This window comes from Camelus ferus, chromosome 7 (assembly GCF_009834535.1).
Source record: "Camelus ferus isolate YT-003-E chromosome 7, BCGSAC_Cfer_1.0, whole genome shotgun sequence".
NCBI lineage: Eukaryota > Metazoa > Chordata > Mammalia > Artiodactyla > Camelidae > Camelus > Camelus ferus.
Genome location: NC_045702.1, coordinates 46,517,313 through 46,542,768, shown reverse-complemented (window position 1 = coordinate 46,542,768; position 25,456 = coordinate 46,517,313). Strand labels below are relative to the sequence as shown.

Below are 25,456 nucleotides of genomic sequence, written 5' to 3'. Positions count from 1 at the left end.
AGAGTCCCTCTCCTTACTGTCCTCCACAACCTTTGCTGAGTGGGGTTCTGGTGCCACAGTTCACCTCTAACTAGTACCAGCATACTGTGCAGTAGTGGTTATATACCCCGGCTCCATTTCTTCCTGCTTGGTGAACTACAATATTCTCTCCTATTATAAGAATAGTTCATGGATTGGCTTGCTTGCTTGTTTTCTCCTTTCAAACATATCCTGCCTCATTAAATTCAACTTGGTGGATGTAAATGAATACTGAAACAAGATTCTACACTAGAGTGGAATTAGAACAGAAGAGGAAGTGGTGACATGTTTTCCAGAGGGTTATATTTCAAGAGATTTGGAGAAGAAAATGTTAGTAAAAATTATATAGCACAAAAATTATATATCAAGACAGAAGAAACATCTTGGCTAAACAAAGAGAATAAGAGAATAAGAAAAATGCACTAGAGGCCTTCATTAGGTAGTAGTGGACCTGGGATACCAAAGTTAAACATACTTGGAGCGTCTATAAAAGGAAGCAAGTAAAGCAAGAAGTGAGAAACTATAGTGTTGAACTCTTTCTCACTTTATTTTCTGATGAGTCTAGAGATCACTTACGTGTACCACAGAAATACCGAAGAGAACATGATAGAAAAAAAAAGTTAAACATTAGCCCAGGAAAAAAATCTACATGCTATTCATTATTTTCAGTAAAAAGAAACACGATGTATCATAATTTACATTTCAAAAAACTTTTATGCAGATATAAAGAACCAAAGTAGTAAAGTTTTACAATCTTTATCTTCGTCGCCACACTGACGTACACTAGAGAATCAAATGAGTTTACTTATCAAGACTCTTCAAGGCCCTGGTTTGTTGTGTCCACCAATCCTAAACCATTTCATTAACTTTGCCAAATCTAATCACTTCCCTGTCTTGACAGACAGGCCTTAAACCATTTGGGCACAGATCCCAAAGCTCTATAAATAACTAATTTTCTAGTTCTGACACACAGCTTAGCATACTGAGGTGGTACACTGTCTTATTGCACTAAGTTTTTTTGCTTTATTAGCAGGTCATTGGATAGTATTTGAGAGAGTTCAACAATAACAAAGGTTAGGGTGTTTTTGTTTGTTTTTTAAGGATTGTTCATTTAATTGGCATGTACTATACAGTACAATCATTTTTCTATGTCAGGCCAACTTACCTTTCACTAACAGGTCATGTTGATGATGTTAAGTCAATGTTAATTGGCTTTATCTTGTGAGAGGGCCCCACTTGGAATAGAAGATCTGTTCAACAAATTTGTCCTTTCTGAAAACATTTAAGTATCCATCAATGGATACACATACACAGACAAACAGAAACACGATGGAATATTATACAAAAGAAGAAAATGTTGCCTTTGTGACAATATGGGTGGACCTTGGGGGCATTATGCTAAGTGAAATACATCACAGGCTGGGGGGAGAGGTGGGTGAAAGGGGTGATGGGGGTCAAAAGGTACAAACTACCAGTTATAAAATAAATAAGTCATGGGCATGTAACATACAGCATGATGATTATAGTTAATAATCCTCTATTGCTTATTTGAAAATAACTAGAAGAGTAAATTTCAAAAGTTCTCATTATAAAAGAAAAAAAAATTGTAACTATCTGTGGTGATGGATGTCAACCAGACTTACTATGGTTATCATTTTGCAATATATACAAATACTGAACCATTATGTTGCACACTTGAAACTAATATAACACTATGTGGATTATACCTCAATTTAATAATTAATTAATTATTTTAAAAGCTTGCCTTTCCTAACTATAAACCACTACCAGAGACATAAAGATAATCAATTCACTGCTGTCAGCTACTAGATCAAATGTTAAGTTTGTATAAGAATCAACTGAGGCACTTGATAGAAATATAGGTTTCCGTGCTTTACTCAGTGATCTGATTTAGAGGGATGAGCACAAAGCCCAGGAATCTTTATTTTAAAGAGCACCATTTTTTTCCCCAGTGCAGACTGTCTTTAGACCATATTGCAGAAATAATGCTTTCCTCCCTACATACCAGCAAACATATGTGTGCTGTATATGTACATATTTGTATATATAAAAATACACCTGCACTAAATGTCCTATACACTTCTTATAAAAATGGGATTGTTCTATGACTTTTTTCCCAGGGAATATTATCTTAAATAATCTTTCTGAATCATCACATATACAGCTGCATTATTTTTCACAGCTACATAATATTCCACTATATGTACATACCATATTTTATCCAGTCCTCTATTAATGGTCGTTTAGATTGCTGGTTTTTTGGGGTTTTTTTTTTTTTTTTTTTTTGCTATTATAAGCAATGCTGCAATGAATATCTTTACATATCTGTGCTAAAATTTCTGTAGAATATAGAGAGTGAAATAAACATAAACAAGTAGGATTGCTAGGTTAGAGGGTAAAAGAGCACATACATAGTTTGATAGATCCTGCTGAACTGCTCATCAATCTGGCTGTACCAATGTACAGTCCTGCCAATGGTCTCTTAGGCTACTTAGAGTAATGATTTCCCTACACCTATACCAATACTAGTATCAATCTTTTTAATCCTTATCTGACAAATAAAAAAATAAATAAAATCTCAATTTGCATTTTACTATATTTTTAATACTGGAATAACTAGCATGCAGTTTACCACTGAAACACAATTACCTAAAGTTCTACAAAGCATATCATAATCTATTTTTGGAAAACTTATTTTCACCTTAAAACTTAACTCTATCACCTATGAGACAGACGGAATGAGCAAATATAAAATACATGTCTATTTTGTAGTATTCACTTAGTATCTTTTTTTTAACCAAGTTATAGAGAAGTGAAAATCCTAAGACCTTTGTTCAAGCCCTAGCTTTGCCACCCAGCAGCTAAGTGGCCTTGGGCAAGTCACCTACCCTTTTGAGAGCTTCAGTTTCCTCTTTTGTAAAATGGGAACTCTGATCATTTTATATGACTGTTTTGAAGACTAAATGAGATTATAATTTTAATTACAAATATTAGCTACAATAAAAATGCAAGGGAAATTACTAAATGACTAGAATTATTTGTAAAAGCCTCTCTTAATCATTATAAAATAATTATGCTGGTATTACAGATTCTACAGGGTGAGTCAACTATTTATCAGGATTGTTAAAGTCACCAGAAGAACATCTATTTCATAGGGCTAACATGCTGCTTACAAAGTCACTGTTCTGGTTCTCTATGAATGCTTCTCTAGTAATAGTTCAGAAAATGTTTCCTGAATTACTTAGTTCTTAAGAAATGTAATTATCCAAATATACAATCAATTAAACAACAGGATTGTTTTTCAAGTTTCTAAGAGGGTTTTGTTTCTAAGCACAAACAGTAATCCTACTTAAATAATGTCATGAAGATTTCCTAGAGCCAATAAATGAAATTTTAAAATTTTACTGTAATACATTGGAAAACTTATCCTTGATTCTTTCCCAAAACTAATGTCAACCTAACTCACTCATTCATTAAACGTTTCAATACCTACCATGCACAAAGTTCTATGCTACGTACCAAGGGCATAATCTCTGCACTCAAGAGATAAAGACTCATAGAAATAAGATAAAAGGGCAAAGCACTGTTATCTAAATTTGCCCCTTCTTCTAGTATGACAAATAATCAGTCAGTGGTTCCTGACCCATGGAGCTCATCTTTTTTTGGACAGACACTAATGGATCCATCACACTTCTCATTCCTAGGCCATGTAAAGCATAAGGCAGGAATGACATGTCATTGTCCTATGCTTATTCCCAAAGCTCTCAATGGCTCAACTCACCTAAGTCTTCCTCCTTTAATTTTTTCCTCCACATCATGACTTTGGCAAAATTTTATGAAGATTTTTTTAATAAGTAAAATGATCTGGAAAAAATATTTTTTCAGTTTTTATTTCAATAAGACAAGAGGCAACACTATTGTATTGCATATGGAGAATATTTACACAAATATACAAAACTTCAAAAAACTAAACTCCAGTTTATTTCCATATCCTTAAAAAGATATATAGCACATAAAAATATCCAAAGTCATAGTTTATTCTTTAGGAATGTAAACTCTAGGAATACAATTAGAAACAAGTATATTTCCTATGAAAAGATTAGTATCACTACATGATTAGAAGTAAAGATAAGAGGTACACAATAAACCCCACATAAGAGAAAGTATGATCTTGAGCTTACTGGTAGAAACTTCGTATCAAGACATCAGTACTCTAGAACTCTACTATCAAAAAAAACTCAAAAACATCTTCCAAAATGGTCAGTTAGTTTCTTTAGATATGCACAAGTTACAAAATACAGATGTCAACATATTTATGTTCTATGATGAAGAATTTAACGATGTTAAACATAAATGTGAATAACTCAAGGTACTGAGTATAATTTTACTAAGCAATTAATCTAAAAGTATAAATTCATGCTAATTAAAGGACTAAACAGTTTATTTTTCATTCAAAGATTGGGAAGACATTATTATACATTAATTTCTATGTACAATGCTTTATTTAAGTACCCATCAAATTATTCTTTTTTTAAATGGCTTTTAAAAGATATTTTTTCAGTTACATTATTTAACATATATATTTCCTTGATGTGCTTCCCTTTAGTAAAGTGTAGGTGTACTGTGCCTATAGACTCAAAGTGTTAAATAGCCTTATTTTAAATATTTGCTGAAAATTGCAAGTCAGAGTATATTTTTCTTTAAATTTAACAGGGTTTCAACACTAATTTTATTCTTCAAAAAGAGGCAAAATCCCTTTAAAAATGGGATCATTTTTACCTATTTTGGTTTAAAAATTGTATTTCCCTTTATTTCAACTTTTTGTTTTTAAATGAGTAATGTTTGCTAAGCAGTTACTTTATACTTGAAAAGGGCAATGAAATACTGCTTTTTCAAGACAAACTGAAATCATTAAGAACTGAGAATTTCTACTCTTCAAGTCAAAAGAGCTGCCTTAAAAAGTTCCATGGTCGTGGGCAAGGGATTCTGGGGCACTCACTTGTCCTGGATCTTCTGCTACATTCCCCTGAAAAGTCTTTGTTTCTCTCCCGTAGTTGGATTCCAAAAGGCAAAAGCTAGGACCCAGCCTCACTAGAATATCCTAGGTAGTTGGGTATTTGAAGAATGAGAGGTTCGGTAATTTCAAGAATCTCTAAGGTTTAAAATGTGTAATGGGACTACAGTGTCTGCTCAGATCCTCTGAGCAATGGGGTGCAAGGCCCCAGTTTTGTGCAGAATCCTTCTTGTGATAAAAGGATACTCTGGATTTATAGAAGGTCTGTGACCAAATGGTCACATCAGTATCTTCATGAGAAAATGACCTATAAAAGCCATCTCAACTTTCAAATTTGGAAAAGTAAGTGGGACAAGAATATTAGGGATAATTACAATTGTCACCACAGTTAGCATTATCCAATATTTATAATTACTATAAAAATTTTCAAACATATAATCTTATTTGAAAGAGTATCAAAGGTACTATAAAGGAATTTTACCAGCTAATGCCACACTCCAAAAAATCAACTAGTACAAATAACTTAGAGCAAAAATTCAGACCACTCCTTTGAGTAAGCCTTCAGGATTTTTAAAAGAATAAACACATGCAGATTTGTTGTGCACTGTATAAAAGGGTGGTACCCCTTTCATACTAAGTTGTAAGTGTCCTACAGTTCTGTTTCCATTTACAGTTAACAAAAAAAAAATACAAAATGTTACATTCTTTATTGTAAAAATAAATGAGAATCATTAAAGATTTAGAATTAGAGAACTTAAGAAGTCAGTTGACACCATGTAAAAATTAATTAGCTGTTCAAAACAATGAAGATTATAATGATCTAGTATTTTATATAATTGATCTTGGGTTGTGAGACCACTGAGAATTCTAAATATCAGTTAAGTGGTTTGCACTTTGATACTGTCTTCTCAAACTTTAATGTGCATAAAAATCACTTGAGATCTTATTAAAATGCAGATTACAATTCACTATGTCTAAGGTCGCTTTGAAATTCTGCATTTTTAACAAGATTCCAAGTGATGCCAATGCTCATTACTGGTCCTCAGACCACAGTGATCTAGAACAGCAATGATCTAGAATAATACCAAAATGAGGTTCCATTACAGCAGTTGAATGTTAAAATCTGATCTCTCATTTGTGCAAGGTAATGCTTCCTCAAATTTATTCTACAATGTTTCCTAAGCACCTTAAGTTGCTTACAATGCCAATCTTTTACTAAATTAGTTCTTAAGACTATTAATATTATTAGTAGCTATGCCTAGGGAAAATTCTTTGTTAAAGAATTACAAAATGACAATTAGAAATTCACAGGGACATTTTACAAATATTTTAAATTGTACACAGGATTCCTATTAAATTAATACTTTATCAACTTTCACTGTCTGGTTGCCTTTTTTTTTTTTTTTAACTACAATCTATGCCAATAGATCCTATTCCATTTCTATTACTGGAACTAAAAAAGTCAAATAAACTTGTGTTAAAAAAAAAAAATTTAATTCAGGATTCGTGCTTTTTGAAGAATCAGATTTAAAATTGGAGCCAAAGCAATTATGTTCAAAACTGCATTCATAGTCTAAATGCTTTAGCAGTCTTCAAGATATACAACCTTTTTACATATTTGAGCTCTGCACAAGCAGGTACAAGAGGAAAACTAGCATTTTCTCTGTATGACCACAGCTAAGGACCATGAATAAGGAAACCACTATGTACTAACCACTAACAAATGGACAGTTCCCTAAGTCTTCTTCCCAAGCAACTTACTCTCATCCTCAGCTCTGCTTTCTCTCTCTTACCCTAATTATTAATTGGGGGCACTGATCACTCTTTCACATAATGAGAACATTTAAAATAAGCCTATTTGCAAAATAAGAAACACATTTTTTTCATATTTTATAACTGTAAACTTAAGAACACAAACATAAATTGCCCTAGTTAATGTATAAATGTCCTTTGTCCATATTTCACTATTTTCTTTCAATAATATTTTATAGATGAAAAATTTACCTAATTTCCTTCATTTGTAGACAGACAATTCAATATTATATGATGAACAATGGTATCTTCAGAGCTGTGTTGCAAGATTTACAACGATTTCCAGGAAGTCTTCAATGATGTGTGCTCTGAATTATGGGAATCCAAACTAAGTAGGATTTCTGAAGTCCAGCAAGAGGATGAGTCAGCTTTATGGCCTATTACATCTTAGGAATTGAAAGAGATTTTCACCTGCTAAAACCAGATCAAACTCTTCAAAACAACACATCTACCAGCAACCTACTTTTTGGTATAAAAGTGTACCAAAGATAACAACAGAAATCCCTCTTCCCAACACCTAGAATCATACGATATTTTAGGGTACCAAGTTACCAGGCATTTTCCAGTGCTTTATATAAGCTGTTCTACTAATCTTAAAGATGATCCAGTTATAAATATTTTTGTCAGGCATTTTTCATACGTATCTTTTTTTATTTTTTCACATGCCTGTTTTTTAGACTGGCTTGCTGAACAGCCAGCTGGAGAATCCCTGGAGTTGCACTTATGTCTCATCCTTAAAAAAAAAAAAACAAACAGTTCACATACATGGATATTCCCTTTTACACTGAAGGACAAACGTACACTACCAAATAGGAGTTATTTTTAAAATAAGAAAAAAAGACTCACAACCTCACATGAGATGTAATCAATCTGATCAGACAACCTGCCACAAAATGTTATTGTCATGCTGACAATCTTAGGGCAACAGAAACAACTAAGAAATAAAGAAAAAGGAAAAAAAAAAAAGACTTAAACCAAGTGAAAAAACCACAACCAAGAAATAATAAAACCACATTTCAACTTACTGCAACCTAGACATCATTCCCTTCATAAAATCAAGGTAGCCTCCAGAATTTAGAAATCATGGGTCCTGTCAGGAACAGAGATGAAAGACCCTGGGCACTTTCATAAAGAAGCAAAGTCGTACTTCCAGATTCATTGGTTACATGAGAAAGTGATTACAAATTAATCTGTGGACAGAGTAATGCTAATACTAGGAGGTCTCTGTTGACCTGCTTGATGCTTCATTGGAAGTTCAGTCCTTTCAGAAACATAAATAAGCTTTTCTTCTTGGAGACTACAAGCAGAAAACCTATTGGCATCTGTCCCAGTCCCACAGCCAACAACAGATGATGGGTTATGAGGGACTGTGACCCCACTGACTTGTTCAAAGGATTTACTAAATACAGTCGCAGCGGTCTTAGCCAAACCATGGCTACTAGGTTTAGGCAGGGATTGGCTGGTTGTTAATGTAAGTCTCTTCAAGGAGAGAAGCTCGAGATTTTCACTTTGGGCTCTTTGAGTTTGTTTTCGAGCAAAATGATCTTTGCAAGACTCTCCTGTAGTTTCTTTTTCTTTTCCTCCAGTTTTGCTTCCTCCTGACCGCCTCTGAGTCTTTCCTACAGTTGTCTTGTTACTACAATTTTGACTACTGTTTGATAAACCCGACTGGCTGGTACTAGATGCAGCCCTGGAGTAAAATCCCTCGTCAACTTCAGATATCTCCATCAGTTCTTCTTGACCTGTTAATTCTGTATTTCCTAAACAAAGAAATAACAAAAATTAACATTATTTTACGTAATTCTTTTTTCATGATTTAAACCAAATCAAGTATACTTTAAATAAATTAAACTTTAGCATAATCATGTAAAACAAAAGATTATAGACCAAAATCAAAGGATAAATCAAAACATTTTACAAAATGTCAACAATAGTTCATTATAATTAAATGAGTAATTTAGAGTGTATTAAATAAAAAGCATGCCATAAACCACACCCCGCTGTGTTTTTAGTAAGAGTTCTCTTACTATTCATGCAACAGATCAGAAACAATTAGGAAAAATACCACAGTAAAACTAGGGGTAAATTCTCTCCCCAGTAACAAAAGCAATATAAAATCAAAGACTGTATCAAGGAACGTTTTTAAAAATGGTATTAAAATATTTTAAAGACTTTTTTTAAAGGTTGCATTCTATATTCTAGGTTATCTTACTAAGAGAAAAATATATAGATCATAAGTACCAGAAGCTCAAACTTATTAAAATTCTTTATACATTATTCTTCATATCAAAGATGGCAAAAATACAAAGATGAAAAAGTAATCTTAGATCTCAAAAAAAAGCAGAAAATTATTTTGGAAGCAATTTTCTGCCTCATTTTCATAACAATTTATTCAGAGGCTAGATATGACAGTATAGATATGATCATTCCAAAGAATATTAACAGTCATTGGGAAATTGTGGTGCATAATTCATGCATTTTGATTAGGTGACATGCAAAATTTTTGTGACTGTGCAACTGTTTCTTAAAACATGCAGCAGTGGCCCTTTGCCAAGAGATACCTTGGAGTGCAGCTATTAAGTTCTCTGCTAAAACTGCACTCTGCCAGTTGAGTTTATTCCATCCTCCATCATTTTTCTTACAGATTTTTGCCTCCTGATCTCTGGCAAGCCTTTGCTCTCAGTTCTAGGATCTGTGGCTGTTTCCTGTACACCCTGTATATGCTGAACATCAATCTCTCCTAGTGTTCTGCCTTTTTCCCCATTCCCGGTTCTCTCTCCGGCCACATTTGTGACACTAATCTCAGGAATGACAAGGATGCCCAATTCAGTAGTATCATTATTGTTGTCAGGTTGCTCTAGAATTGAAGATGATAAGACAAAATGATGGCTGAAAACAAAACAAAATAAAAATGCAAAACAAGAAAAACAAAAGATACAAAACAAAAACTGGATGACTGAGTGTTAGGTATTAAGCCAAATATTTGCACTGTAGAAATTCCCATAATTTACAATTTTCTGATAGCAGGGGAGACAATAGTCATGTTCTTTAATTTTAAACAACAATGAAAAAACTCAGAGCATCAATTTATGTTCTGTATTTTTTCACACACATATTTGACAAGGACTATGAAACAGAAATGTTTTTCTAATTCAAAATAGAATTTCTATTGTTTTAAGCTAATGTTGTGAGCACATGTCAAGCCCTAGGCAAATTTTCAAGGATGTACAGCCAGAACTCTAGCTATTGTCAACATGAGGAACCAAGCCACATAAGAATTCCCCTTGCACAATTCCTTTTATTAGGTTACACTGAGGCTGCCTTAATAAACCATGATACTGGAAATGCTTATTCACTTATATTATGGTTAGTAATGCTATAGGTATAGTTTTTGCCTCACACACCAATCATCTTGTACGTTAGTAAATATTAATGTGGCTGTGATATAATCAAATAGTCTATTTCTTCAGACTCATACTAATTCCACAAATTTAGGCTAGTTTCTAACAGTTCATTACTAAACTGGGGAAAATTAAAAGTGGATTTGGAAAAACAAATTGTCCATTAGTCCTTTATTCTGAAAATGGTCATTTGTAATCAAAACAAAGGAATGAAACTCTTAGTTAATACTTGTAGACATTTTATTTTGTCTCTAATCACAGAGCCATTGTTTATTTAATGCTGTCAAAGAAATATCTGTAATGAATGGGAAAAAATAACATGAATATATCTACCATGGACAAGTAATGAAAGTTAAAGGTCAAAACAGCATAAGACTATGTAAAACAGTATATACTCTTAAAAAATGTAGACCACAGATCTGCATGAGGGATGTTACCTACTACTTTCAAATATTTTTCACGATAGGATGTCAGCTCTCACTAATGGTGCTAAAGCATATGAAATAGTAACAGGTAAAAGAATAGAGGCCAGAGCCACATATTCCTGTGCATCTTTAAGTACTAGCAGTGCTTGTCCCTCACCCCAGACATTCTGATTTAAGTAATGTGAGGTATAACCTGGGTATTGGGACTTCTAAAAGCTCCCACATGACTAATGTGCAGCCAAGTTTACGAACCACTACTCTATTCTGATTCTTTCACATTTTGAAAACATAAAATGCAAGTTATTACGGATGCCCTGGGTACTCCACACTCAGCAGCAACATGTATTTCCAAAGGTCCTCAAAGCTTCATCTTGCCCTGGGCTGGTGGGCCAATATGCTGGTATACTAATTTCACAACTACCTACTGCTTGATAAACTTTTGACTAAATATGCTCTAAATGAAAGTTTTATTTTCTAGACAGGCCACAGCACGTTGGTGAGGTACTAACAAACTGCTGCTTCTGTGTGCTCCCTAACAGAGGTTTAATGAGACCTAATTGTTGTCATCAAAGTGAAGGCAAGTAAAATCTGACTGAGGTAAACACCAGAGGCCACTGCAACTGAGAACAAAATCACCATGGCACTGCTGGGTGACAACCAAGACTTGTCCATTTACATTGTAGAAGCAGTTTCACAAAAGATCTATTAAAGGGATCATTAGTCTAAACAAAATTATAAACTGTTGAAATTACCCAGATATAACAAAGCCCGTGAATGTTAAAATTTAACAAAATATTAAAAGACAAGCATGAGAGGTCTAACAGAATAGAAAATGCTACTTACACTGATTTACACTAAACAGTTTTTTTGAGAGCGTTCACATACATTATTCAATTATATCCTCAAAACAGTGTGTTGGTGAGCCTCTGAAGCAGGCAATTGGACTCCCATTTACAGACAAGGAAATTGAAGTTCAGAAAGAGCTGAACAACTGAATGGGGGACCTAAACAGTAAAGCCTTTTGACATTAAATATCCATTCTAACATACTATAAATTCTAACTCTTCAATTCATTAAGGTCAATTTGAGTTAAATATCCTCTGACAGACATCTTTCAATTAGGTTTCACTTATTTGCTTAGATTCCTGGTCATTTCACAGAAAGCAAATAATTTACTTTGGCTTAACACAGAGCAAGAGTAAATAAACCTCTAAGAAAACCTAAATAAATCGTAACTCGCAAGGTTAATTTATTTTTAAAATTGGGTTTATTTTTTAAAAGATGCCAATGAAAATTAATTTAAAATGGTGCTGCAAAGGTGAAAATTTAGAATTTTGCAAGAAAAACCAGAAAATGACAAGAATATTTTATAAAGCTGCACAAAGCAATTAGATTGCTAATCATATTTACTGGGATAATGGTGAAGATCTGCAGCCCAAGAAACAATATTATGAATTTTTTTAAATCATGAAATTAAATGGGAGGTAGAAAAATGAGATCATATGTTTTCCCGCAAGCAAAAATTTTGACTAATTACTGTATATCACTCAAAAATGGTAAAAAGCACAGTTTTTAAACTGCTTATTAAAGTAAATTCATAGAAAGAAAAGCATGCCATTCTGCACAGAGCTAGAAAGAGCCAGAAAGAAGGAAAATTACAGAATAAAGAAAGAGAATTATGTAATAAACAACTGTTACGTGATCCTGCTCTCTATTATTTCTCCAGCTTCTTTCTCTATATAATTTTGTGACCCAATCCCCTTACACACACCTTCTTATTGGTCTTACTGCTCCCTAGGCCTAGGTTCTTCCCCACAGAGCTACATGGCTTACCTCCTTTAGGTCTTTTCTCAAAACTTTCCTTCTCAGTGAACCTTCCCCGATGATCCCATCAAGTTTCAATATTCCCCATATTACATATGGCTTTTTCCCTACTTCATTTCTTTTTCTTCTTAGTACTTCATCACTCTCTAAGCTACAATTACTTATTTATCTCGTCTACCAGAGGTAAGGTCCGTGAGGGTAAGGATTTTCGTCTGGTCACTGCCGTGTACTTAGTACCTGGGAAAGTATCTTGCATACTGTACATGCCCAGTAAATATTTGTTTGATACACTGAATGAATCTCCTGTTGTGAAACAAAATTGTTATTAGAGTAAATAAAATTGAAAGAACATGAAGAAGACATGATTAGGGTAAGCGGGGAATGTGTTACTTGACTTGATAAAAGGAAGAAATAATATATAGCTTTTGAGAATTTTTAGATGGCAAAGAAAAGCAAAGGCTCCCTGTTTTAGAAAAGTGAATCTGCTGCCTCTAAATGCAGGTTTAGTAAAATGCTCAGGAACATTAAAAAGGCTTTTTGAAAAAAATCTGTGATGCTTTTATCATGTTATCCAAAGGATAACATACACAGCTGAGAAGAGGAAGTTACTTCCTCCTTTAAGAAAACTATAAGGGAAATGTTTTAAGGAAATATAAATGCATAAGAAAATAGAATCTGTTTAAAAGCCTAGAACTTAAAAATCTACGTAAAAGGTATCACTAACTGTTCAATTCTTTTAAAAAAATAATACTTACATTTGATTTCAAATAATTCGAAAAGTTCAAAAAAGATCCAAAGAGAAACTTCTGAGAATATTTTATTTGTATATAAATAAAATATACAGAAATGAGGAGAGTTAAAGAGTACTTTTAATGGACATTTCCAAATTGGTTCTCAAAGGCACTCAAATCATTTCTCCCCTACAAAATTTCTTCTGGCTTTGAGGGGAAAAAAAAGTGAAACAAATTGCAAATATCATTAAAACTGATGCTGAAAAGTTGTCATTTCTTGCATATGTAACTTTATAATCCCAAATACCTGTTCCCAGTATGTCACCCATGAAATTCTTTATCCTTGTTTTAGCTTTTATTCTTTCACAGCTGACTTACTAAAAGTGACAATTTAAATAAAGGAACAATTTATTCACAGAGTTTACACAGCTCTGTACTCAGACTGATTCATAAGTCTAAAGGAATCTAGTTATGACCTAAGGCTCTTCCAAAGTTATTCATAAAAACAATAAAATAAACTGACATTTAAAAAAATTAATCTATACCTCAAATGTCTGCATCACATAATTTTGACATTAATTATGAAAAGTATTTCATAGTAAACCCCAAAGGAAAGGTTATATACATTCCTTTACAGTTTATAAAATATAAATATTTTAAATGTCATAAAATACCTGAACAATTTCATATTAATCCAATCAGTTTCATGTTTACAATTTATTCTATTCAACGGTAGACAAATGTTAAAGCTATTCATTGTAGTGTTATCTATAATAGGCAAAAAGTTAGAAACAAATTATTTAACTTATTAAGTAAATGGTTAAGTAAATAATGGAATATCAACTCAATGTGGTATTATGTAGCCATTAAAATAATTGGACTTACTAGGAGAACCTGGGGAAATGTTTGACAATGTTAACTGAACAAAAGTAAAATAACAAAAAAAAATTTAAATAGAGCACAATTATGAAAAATACATACACATATAGGAAAAAAACTGTAAAAAAAAAAAATGGTAACTTTTTAAGTACCCGGATTATAAGTGAATATTCCTCCACCTAGTTTACTATCATGTTGTTACATGTTTTTTCAATGAAATAAGGAAAGAACAAATTGCTCAGTCTGTATTATAAATTTATCATTTATTCACTCATTCATGCATTCAAATATTTATTGAGCACCTATTATGTGCCAAACATTGTTTTAGGTGCTGGCGATACAATGGCCAACCAGACAGACCAAGACCCTGCCCTCAAAGAGCTTACGCTATAGCATGGGAATTGAGTAAACAACAGAATTTTAGATAGTGGAAAACTCAATAAAGAAAATAATAATGGGAAAGAGCGAGCAGGGTAGTAGGAGAGAAAGTCAACTTTAGATGGGTGGTCTGGGAAGACCTCTTTGAGAAAGGGATATTTGAGCTGAGATCTGAATGAAAAAGTACTGGCTACACAACAATGTGGAGGAAGAGAGTTAAAGCTGGAAAATCTCAGCTCAAATATCCCAAATTGCTAGTACAAGGTCGCTAAGGCAGAAATGGTTTAGCAAATCTAAGGGTTAGAAGGAAAGGTGACAGTGGTCTTCAGATGAGTTCAAAGCAATAGGCAAGACATAACACTAGGGCCACCTATGCCATAGTATAGAGCTTAGATTTTGCTACTGATTGCAATGGGCAGCCATTGACAGGTATGCAAATGAATTATTTGGGTACTTTATTAGCGCTTTTTTTTTAATCAACAGAAGTTGCATTTGTGTAACACAAAGTATTGAGCACAAATGTGTCCTGGGTTAGAAAGAACAGCACTGTAACCTTCCACAGCCTGGGCCAGTAATTTGCAAGGCAGATGAGAGGAAAGCAAAGCTGCCAGAGAAACACAGAATAAGATCCTGGCAGTTAAGGGGCTGTACTCTGAGCAAGGACATGAACAAAAACTAAGATTTAGTAATCTGAGTCCTGAAGCCAGAAGAATTTCCAGATAAGAAAAGAGCAACCTGGGGCACACAAAAAAACACAGTCTGGGCCAGAACAATGTATTTATAGATGCACTGGTTAGCAACTATTACCAGTTTCCTTAAGTAAAGAACAGTCAAGTCTTTAGCTTTTGTTGTGTATATAGTAAATGCACAATTCTCCTCATCAAGGTGGATTCAATCATTCTCGATAATGTCTGTCACCTTTATTGTCTCAAGTTTAAAAAAAAATCTTATAGAGAATTGCAACATATGGATACTGCTGGATCAGGTGAATCCTTCATGTTTAAGATCTTTCTGATCAGATAGACCAAAAATAGGTAAGCAACATCTACTACAAAACTATCTATAAAAGCTTATTTCTTCTTCCATGAACACTGTGTAACAAATGCTCCTTAAAAGGTGGAGGGGAGGGGTAGTGCTCACTAATATATAATAATAAATACTAAGTTCCTTAACTACAGCAAGAATCATGTAAGTCCTCCTTAGTAAAAAATGTAGAACACAATAATTTATAAACAACTGCTTTTGCCTCATAAGATAAGTAATTTGAAATATCTTGCTTCTCTGTATAGAAAATTATTTATCTTATTTTACGTAGAGGTAGATTAAGATTTTTTTGTTTTCTTCTAAAATTGACTAAGCCAGGATTCTGAGACTACTGTCTTCCTCTTTAAATCTAATGTTCACATGTGTCAACTGTATTTTAGCTCTTTGGTTAATAGTCTTTTTTCTTTGTCACCTAATATTTCCTAATATATTACTTTGTCTTCCATGAGTAAAAGGTCCATATCAAGAATGCCAGTTAAAATTCATGCAGTGCTAAGTTTGATCAGAAGGAAATGCTTATTTTTGGTCCAAATGTTTTATCATCTATATTGGGAAAGGAAAATTTGTTCCTCAAATAGCATTTTAGAGTCTGAAAATAATGGATCTTCTCAAAATAATTTTTCTAAATTTCTTTAATAAGTATAAACAACTTTTAAATAAAAACATGAGCATTATAAATATCTAACTGCAAATGTAAAACTCCAATAGCCCGTTCTTTAAAGTTTGCTACTTTTGAGTTTAAAATGACCTTCTTTGCATTTTTCAAAATGCTTTTGTAACTATTAGAGACTGTTTTTCCTCTAATGCTTTACTCATAAGGTCATAAAAGCAGATTCACAAAATAAATATTTCATCTCAAGATTTATGGCATTTACCTTTTGTAGTACCTAGAAAGATGAACTTAAACATTTTGAAATATTTATAGCTTTTTAAAAATATTTAACTGAAATATACCTCATAATTATTCAGATTTGTTCAACAGTTAGAAAGTTAGTAATGTTCTGTTTTATCAATATGTTATTATATAATAGTGTTATTACCATTTTCTAAATCAATAACCAGTTTTAAATAAACTATTCCAATAAGAATTGCATATTTATGCTGTTTTTTTTTCTCATCTAGTAAGTTAGTACTAAACCACTGAGCAAATTGAAACAAATCACATTTTTTTGTCAATTTTTTAAAGCATAATCACAGGTCTCTTTGAATTGTTATAATCATATATTTATTTAAATACCTTGGCATCCTTTAAATAGAAACAATGCTGAAAACGCAATAAAACGGCTATAACAACATGAAACTTTACTTTCTTTAGATTCAATCTCTGTGAACTGTATTTTGTTTGAGTTTTCACTTAAACATTCCATATAATTAATAAAATACTCTAAAATTCTCAGGGTACTGATTTGGTATTACTAACTTAGAAGACTTAAAAATATATATAGTTCTTATTTTCAATTCTTTTTCACTACTTAGAATTCTGTACTCTTGGATCTCCTAAGTCAAAATAATGAAATGCAATATTATAAAAGTAAATAATTTAACATATACCAGGACCAAAAGTAGGGCAAAATACAAAGAATCTAGATTATAAATATTGCCTTTATTGTTATACTGGCTGTTGCAAACAGTTGTAACCATATATAAACAACACTACAAGTTCAATCTATTCTATTTTCATGTCAATTTAGAATTAAGACAACAGGTATTAAAACAACATTTTAAAAAGTTCTGACTATAATGGTGACATAAATGTCAGATAATAGAGTTAGAGTACTATACTTCAGGGCTATAGAAATTACCAAAAAATCACTAACTGTTACTATTATAAAACATATATATACTTTTTTGTTTGATACTACACTCAAACTAAAAATGTCTCAAATTGAGGAAAGCCAATGAAAGGGTAAATCAATCACAGGACCATCTGAATAGCAAGCTGGCTAATAAAAAAGCATACAATTATTGTGCAGCTAATAAAACAAAGTAAATAGCTCTTAATAAACAATCAGCCTTTAGGTAGTGCGTCAAAGCATACCAAATGCTTTTCACTTATTTGGCTCATTATCTCACAAATGCACAAGTGGAAATACGGTGGGCCGTAATAAGGAATTAGTGTTTCACTAGATAAGGTTTTTATCAGATAACCAGTTGGCAAAAATTATAAGCACTCATTACTTGCAACCATAACTTAATTAGGGGGTTTTTATGGAACGAGTATTTCAACTATTTTAAAAGAAAGGAGGAGAGTTGATCACATCATTCCAAATATAGATAATTTTTTTTAAGTGGAAGACAAGTGAGTCATAACAGTAGTGGTGGTAGGGAAAAAGACCAAAAAAAAAAAAAAAAAAAAAAAGCAATTAGAGTTGCTCCGGAAGAGGAGAAGGGATGGAAAAGTACAAGGAAATAAGTTTAGATTGTATACTAGAATGTTATAGAGAATCATTCAGGGATTTAAGAAAAAGGGCTCTTCTAGATAAAATGGTAGATAATAAAGATAGCTAGAGAAGCAACTCTTAAGAATGACTATAGGACTGAAGCATAATTATAAAGAAATACCTTCTGCTTTCCTTTTGGCTATCCTGTTTATTGTTTAAAGGAAATAAAGATTTAAGAAAATAAAATTGCACTTTTATTATTAATTTTAAAAGTTAATAGATTTATTTCACTGCTTTAAGTGATTTTTCTTTCTGGAATTTTCATTTTGATTCTTGTTATGGTCATCATCTACTCACATTCTTGTCTTACCTTAATGCTTTTTAAAATCCTTATTCTATTTATGAGCCTTCTCTAATTGCATTTTACTTTCAAATTGTGACTTCTAAATAGCCATCTAATCTGTAGGTGGCTTGAAAAGCCAAGACTACGCAAAAAAGGGAGAATGCAACCTACCTGTAGAGATAAATAAGGACCTTGGACTAGGAATATTTTAGAGCCCATTGGATAAAGAGAATTCACAGTGCAGGGGAGTGGCAAACAAGACTAAGCTACATTCTGTATCTGCTACATGCACCTGACTTGCTTTTTATAGTTCATTCTCTTCTACATCCTAATCCTTGACTTTTTCTGTTACCATAAACGGGAGTTCCCCAAGTGTTAGAGTTGGGAAGGCTGAATAAGTGTAGGGAGATAGGTGTCAAGGAAGGTTACTGTAATGAGTCTGTAGCCTTAAGACACAGTGCCAACCCTTCAAGTGGTAGCCAAAATGGAATCTGGAAGATACGTGGGAATCTAGTAGTTACAATATATTCAAGTAGTCTTTTTTCATTTTGATAATTTATTGCTATACAATATTTCCAGAAATTGGTTCTATTTTATTGCAGGGTACACATCTTATTCAGTTAAATGCAGACATGGACACATACACAAATCTCTTTCACACATATACACATACATATAAAATTAAACTTCAGTATTTCACATTTTTAACCTCAGGACCAATTATTTTTTCCCCTAATTTACAATTTGTCCTCCTAAATAGCTAGAAGGAAAAGTAAGAAAGGAATTAAAATTCATTCTTGCACTTCCTGTAGTGATAGTTTTGCAGTGATCATGGCCACAATGACCCATACGAACTGGTTCATCACCTCTGTGCCTCTCTTCACCTATTAATGCCCAAACAGAAAAATGATCTCTAGGGTAATATGGTGATGTCTAATGAAATGACTTTCTGCCTGTAATCTAGTCCCATTCAGTAGCATAATTTTCACTGAAGAAACTGATGTATCTTTAGACTCTGACTGTATGCTTTAAATAGGAGCATAATTTGCCTTGTTGATGGCAAATATTTACCACTTCTTTTTATGCCTTCCTGAAGAACTTTCAAGAACTGGTCACATCACTTTAAAGAAGGAAAAGATTGAAAATGATCATTGGTTAAGCTGGAGAATTTCATCATCATTTTGGGGGGACATACTGTTTCCTAGATTCCCTAAGTAGGAACAATGGCAACTGTTCTCATCATTAACTTTCTCTTTCGCAGTGAATTATCTCATTCTTCTCACTTCTGCGTTTTTCTCTATAGGTGCCATGGAGACAACTGGAACCAAATATACCAAAAGGAGCTACTGTTTTCATCGCAGATTATAGGAAGAAGAAAATAGAGAATGGATTTTGTTTTACCCCAATATCTATGTATGCTTGGGGTAAAGAAGTGGCTTTCTACTTTCTATTCTATGGTTACCTTCTTGGAAGGTGATAGTAATCTTATCTTAAACTGATTCTTGCCATCACAACAAATTCTAGGTAGGACGAAAGTTACAAAAAGAATAACAAATTAAATAAAAAATTATAAGTTACAAGAGAAAGGAGAGAGATAGAAAGCATCGAGAAGGCCATGGTGAATAAAATTAACTTCCAGTAGAATTTTTAAATAATAAAATGAAGCAGTCAAAAAGGAATATTAAAACAAACAAATAATCTTGCAAGAAAATTAACTTCTAGAAAACAGAAGTGCCTAGAGATGCGTCAGTACTATGGGATTCTTTACCAAGAAATCCAGAATAAAATGTTAAAGTTCTTATTAGTTGTTCTATATCAATATGCAAATTTACCCACTAAAGAGTTGAAAAATCAGAAACATTGAGGAATATTTGCAAGTACTGATGAATACCCAAAATGCATTAATAATTTTAAGATGCATTTTCCTACTCTGCTACTCTACTGAAATAAAATTTAAAAGCCAATACAAGGTTTAAATAAATTTTCTTTCATATATGTATCATAAGAGGCTCTGTTTCCTTACTGCCTGACATTCGTGGAAAATAAATTAAATGTGGTCCAATAGCTCTTTCTTCCATGCCACTATGATACTATTCACTAAAGTTTTCAGTTACAGCACCTTTAAGTACAGAGAAGAAAAGAACAGCATTAACAATACTCTAATTTGAAGAGTGTTTTATTTCTTACCATGTCTTTTCCATCTGTGACCTCTTATTGACATGCTAGTTACTGCATTTCTTGATATTCTAGAGGAAGTTGGTGTGATTTCAACTTGAATACACCTTGTACCCTCCTTACTAGATTTCATGGCACCATGAGGCAATGAAGCCTTTATTGCATTAGCAACCTAAGAAGGGAAAATACAGTTTAAGATTGATACTAACCAGATGCATTATTATACCCTTAGATAAAACAAGATGCTAAATTTTAACACATTTTTAAAAAGAATAATTTCTCCAAGGTATTTCACAAGATGATACATAAACCTTCTAGAATAAGGAGTAAGACCTCAGAAGGAAATTTATGGTTAAAAATATATGTGATGAAATTTTAAATTCTAAAATATTAAATTATATTTCCAAATGTCTAAAGCTAATTAATAAATGCAACTCTAGCATGTTAATGAGAACATTCTTATAAGTTAAAATGACTATTCATCAGGGTAAGAAGTTAGCCTACTGAAATTTTCAAATTTTGTTATACATACCTTTTCAAGTATAAAATTTTTCTACTATAACAGGAGTATGAATCACTAAGTATTTAATGACATATAATTAATGCTTTATGAATGGCTACATCTCAATTTATAGTTCTAAATTGAGAAATTTTAAATTACAAAATTTATATAAGTAAGTGAGGCACCTACCAGCAATGGCTCTGGATATAATTCTAGCTGGGCTCTGTATATAATATCATCCAATGCTTTTTGAGCTAGATCCCATTCTCCATTATAACTATAAAATTAAATGAAGAAAGTATAATTATTTTAAATTAATTATATATAACTGAACAAAATATAATGAGAAACTGTTTATCTTTACAGAGGAAAATAATAGATCATATTAGCACACTGCTTAGCATTCCACCCTAATTAAAAATGTATTTTTACATATTTGAATTCCTTTTAATTGTATCTGAAAGTCTATTAACAGCAAAGAAAATTTTATGCACGTGCATTTCTTCTCTAAAGAACATGTCTATTTATAGAACAGATATCAAAAAAGGTAGGCAATCTCAAAGTATTTTACACTTTCAAAGCAAGTCAGAGCATAATAAATTATATACCTTAGAATAATGTTCAGAACACTTTATAGCCAAATTACTCTGTAACTCCCACAGGTTTTAATGAAAATCTGCAACTATTGTGGCTTGCAGCATCCTAAGTAGCTACTTCTCTGCATTCAGATTGTCATTTAGTAATGTATGTGATATACACTGCAAATATCAGAGAAAGACTGGAAAAAAAAGTGCATGTGTAAATTAATTTTCAAAGATACAGCCAAACTTTTCCTAAAAATTGTCTAAATGATGAAATGGACAGAAATGGAGTGGCTTGGTCATCTGCCAACAAGATTAATTAGTGTGAATTATATCCAAGAGTGCAACTAAGGCCTAAAAAATGAGAAGAGCATTGCTCTCACCGTAAAAATAAGATAAAGCTAGGTAATCTACAAAATCATAACTTCTTATGAATCCAGCAAGGAGCTAAGGTCACAGGGCAACCAAGTAGCCCAAAACCCAATGGCAGGCAGATGCCTCTGAGGAGAGTCAGGCCACAATGAAAGCAGGTAAGAAGAATTCAGCTAAACTTTTTAACAAATTGCTAAAAGCTACGTGGGGGCTGGCACAAGAGTATAAAAACTCTGGAAGCAGATACGAGGGCTTATCATACCCATTCACAAGCTCTTCTCCACAAACCACTCACAGGTACTCATAAGAAACACCAAGTGCCAGGTGGGGGACCAGAGAAAGCTGCTCTTGGTAGTGCAGGCCTGAAGGAGAAGAGTGGCCACCAGAGCAAGAAAGGCACCAAGATCCAGCCAGATCCTTTCCAGTGGAACAAAAGTTTAAAGCCTTTGGGAAAAGAGCAGCAAACTCTTTCTCTGAGGGCAAAGGTAAGACCGACTGTGGCTGTGAGGGAGAGAAAAAGAAAAAACCCTTTACTTGTAGGGGAGGATAAGGAAATCATCCTACGCTGAGAAGGAGGGCTAGATGTCTCTTACCACTGGAGGAGGGGCAGGACCACTCAGGAACTGCCACCTCCTGCCTATCCCGAGATGCAGGGACATAGGGCCTGCTTAGAACTTAGGCCATACCAGGACGACAGGGAACACTGCTTCCCCTCCCTCCACCTCCAACGAGGCTAGTACACATCTAGGAACATGCAACAGCATTCTACTGCAGGAGGAGGGGCAAGAACATGCAGAAGGACCCTCTCTGAGGTACAGATACACAGGGAAAGCTGAAAGCTGAGGATGGAGTAAGAATATTGAGGAAAAACCCTCCAGCAATAAGTACCAGGTTTACATAAAAGGAATTTGAAGTAGGTGATACAATATAGGTAACCACAGCAACAATGAAATCCAGCCCCAGTTCACTCCTGCCTACAATAACTCTACTAACAGCCTAGAAAAGAGGCATATCCACCTCCAGGCATAAATAATATTTACCTCATTCTCTACTGTCCTATCCATGAGCAAAATGATGATCAATCAAATATTACAAGGACACAAAAAGCAAGAAGAAAACAACGCACTGTCAAGAGATGAAAAACAATAAAACCAAATTCAGAGATGACTCAGATGTTATGGATATCAGAGAAATTAAAACAACTAATATTAACATATTAAAGGCTCCAGTGGAAAACAGGGACAACATGTACAAACAGATGGATATGTTAGCAGAGAGATAGGAACTATAAGAAAAAGCCAAATGAAAAATCTAGAAATAAACACAATGACAGAGATGAAGAATTCCTTCAGTGGGCTCATTAGTAGACTAGACTCAACACAGTCAAGGAAAGAATCAATGAACAGGAAGGTAGATCAACAAACACTACTTAATCTGAAAGTAATTTCAAAGCAAAACAGAGAGAAAATAAAATAGATCAGAGCATTCAAGAGCTGTGGGACAATATTAATGGTCTAACATAGGGGTAAACAAACTTTTTCTTAAAGGGTCAAATAATAAATATTTTAGGCTTGTGGGCCCCACAACCTCCACTACAACTCCTCAGCTCTGTCACTGTAGCACAAAAGCAGTCACCGGCAACATATAAACAAGTAGATGTGACTGTGTTTCAATGACACTTTTTAAAAGCTGGGGAACAGGACAAATTTGGCCCAAAGATCGTAAATTCTGCCTTCAGTCAAGAAGTTTACAATCTACTAGGGAAAATTAAAGTACTGAGTGAATATAATACAAAGTATAGTACGCTATGTATAGTCAGAGAATTACAAAGTTAAAATACAGGGTTCAATGAAAAATACTAATATCTAAGGCATCAAGTAAGACTGAGCATCAATATCAGAAATTAATAGTAAATTCATAATAGATGAAAGAAGCTTTAAGATGTTTTTCAAAAATTAAAATTTCTGGAAATGGAAAAAGATATTCATTGGAGAAAAAAGCTATTTGGAAATGACAGCAAAAAAAGAAAAAAGAGTAATGAAGAAAGGAACTGTGAGTGTATTTAGATGTTGCTAATTTTCATTCTGTCCTTAATTTAAAGAAAGAAGATGAAGTGTTTCAGTTGGTTACAAATTCTTCAGAGCACTAAAAGATACATTTTAAACAAAACTATCATCAAGATATTAAGTCACATTTTTTTCACAAAAATATGCTGACTGATTATTAAGATTATAATAGTAACAATAACATAACAGACTATAATTTTCCAAAGAGACCAAAGGTTTACTTTGTATATAAAATAAACTTACAAGGCAAAATAAATCCCCTGTTAACATCTGCACCATGAATCCTGAAGAAACAGGTACCCTGCTACTTACACCTTTGTATTTTCTTACATGTTGGCGAGGATATCCACAAACACAGATTCTAGAAAGATCAAAATAAATATATTTGTAGAATGGTAAAAATTTAGGTAATGTATTTTTTAACATTTATAAGTCAATAAGGTACTAGATATTCTCTCCAACAGATGCTCTTAACAAACGAAAGGTATGCTCTTAACAAACCAAATAACTATGAAACAAAGAATGTTTCCAAACAGAACACTTGTCCACAACATTTTCCTAAGTGAGATAGAGAAAAAAATTAGAAAGCTAGAGGTATGTTAGTATACAGTAAGTGAACCAGATAACCAGCTATATCACTAACTGATAATGGTGTCTCTTTACCCTCTTCTCTCCATTCCTTTCTTTTAATCATTAAGCATTCTCTGATTTACTCTTCAGTATGCTGATTGCTCTATTCAAGGATATTCTTTTCTTATGGATCCTTCACTGAATTTAAATAAAATGCAGAACAAACCAAAAACAATCAATAAAGCTAAATGCCATGAATGCCTGACTCCTCTGTTCATCAGAGGAGTATATTGAAGGTATCTGATTTCCCTTTACAAATCCAAAACATAAAGACCTGAATTTACAAAAGAGCAGTTGAGTGGCCTAACCCCTACTGCTGTATTAAACCTATGCTATGGTCACACATAGATAACTCCCAAATTCACAAACCATGTTAAAATAAAAATCCTGTTAGAAGGCTTATTTTGTCAATACATCTCTGGGAGAAGTTTGAAATATCAATTTATAAGTGAGGAAAACTATGCCATGATTCTCATTCTCTGTTGAGAGACATTGTCTCATTCTTAGACTTAAAGTAAACTTTCGAGATTTTTGTCAAAAAATTCTAAGTTACAAACCACAAAATGATTAGGAGGCCTAATTCCAGTGGGGCTAACTGGAGAGAACATTTACTTATGAATATACCAGAACCTAAAGTAGAAAAGAAAATATATTAACTACCATCATCAGATCGTCAGACCAGTGAGTAGAAACTAGCCAGAAAAAGGGAAACAATGGCTTCCTTAATTTTTAATTTGAGAAATATTTAAAACTTGGTCCAGTTCTACATCCTATCCACCTGGATAAAATATACAGACTATGAAATAAGACTAACAAGTTTCAAAGCCTCTTCCTTTCTGCTCTGCTTTTTAAGTAGTGA

General features: G+C 33.1%; 1 protein-coding gene across 1 annotated transcript in view; it reads right to left on the bottom strand.

Annotated features, from left to right (window-relative positions):
* Positions 1-468: 468 nt before the first annotated feature.
* The window catches only part of FAM126A (family with sequence similarity 126 member A), a 65,957-nt gene continuing 40,969 nt past the window's right edge, over positions 469-25,456 (bottom strand). Inside the window, 5 exon segments of the mRNA XM_006179203.2 lie at positions 469-8,625; positions 20,459-20,618; positions 21,138-21,225; positions 24,211-24,227; positions 24,229-24,328. Of these exon segments, the coding sequence (XP_006179265.1) occupies positions 8,051-8,625; positions 20,459-20,618; positions 21,138-21,225; positions 24,211-24,227; positions 24,229-24,328 (940 nt within the window). The 3' untranslated portion in view covers positions 469-8,050.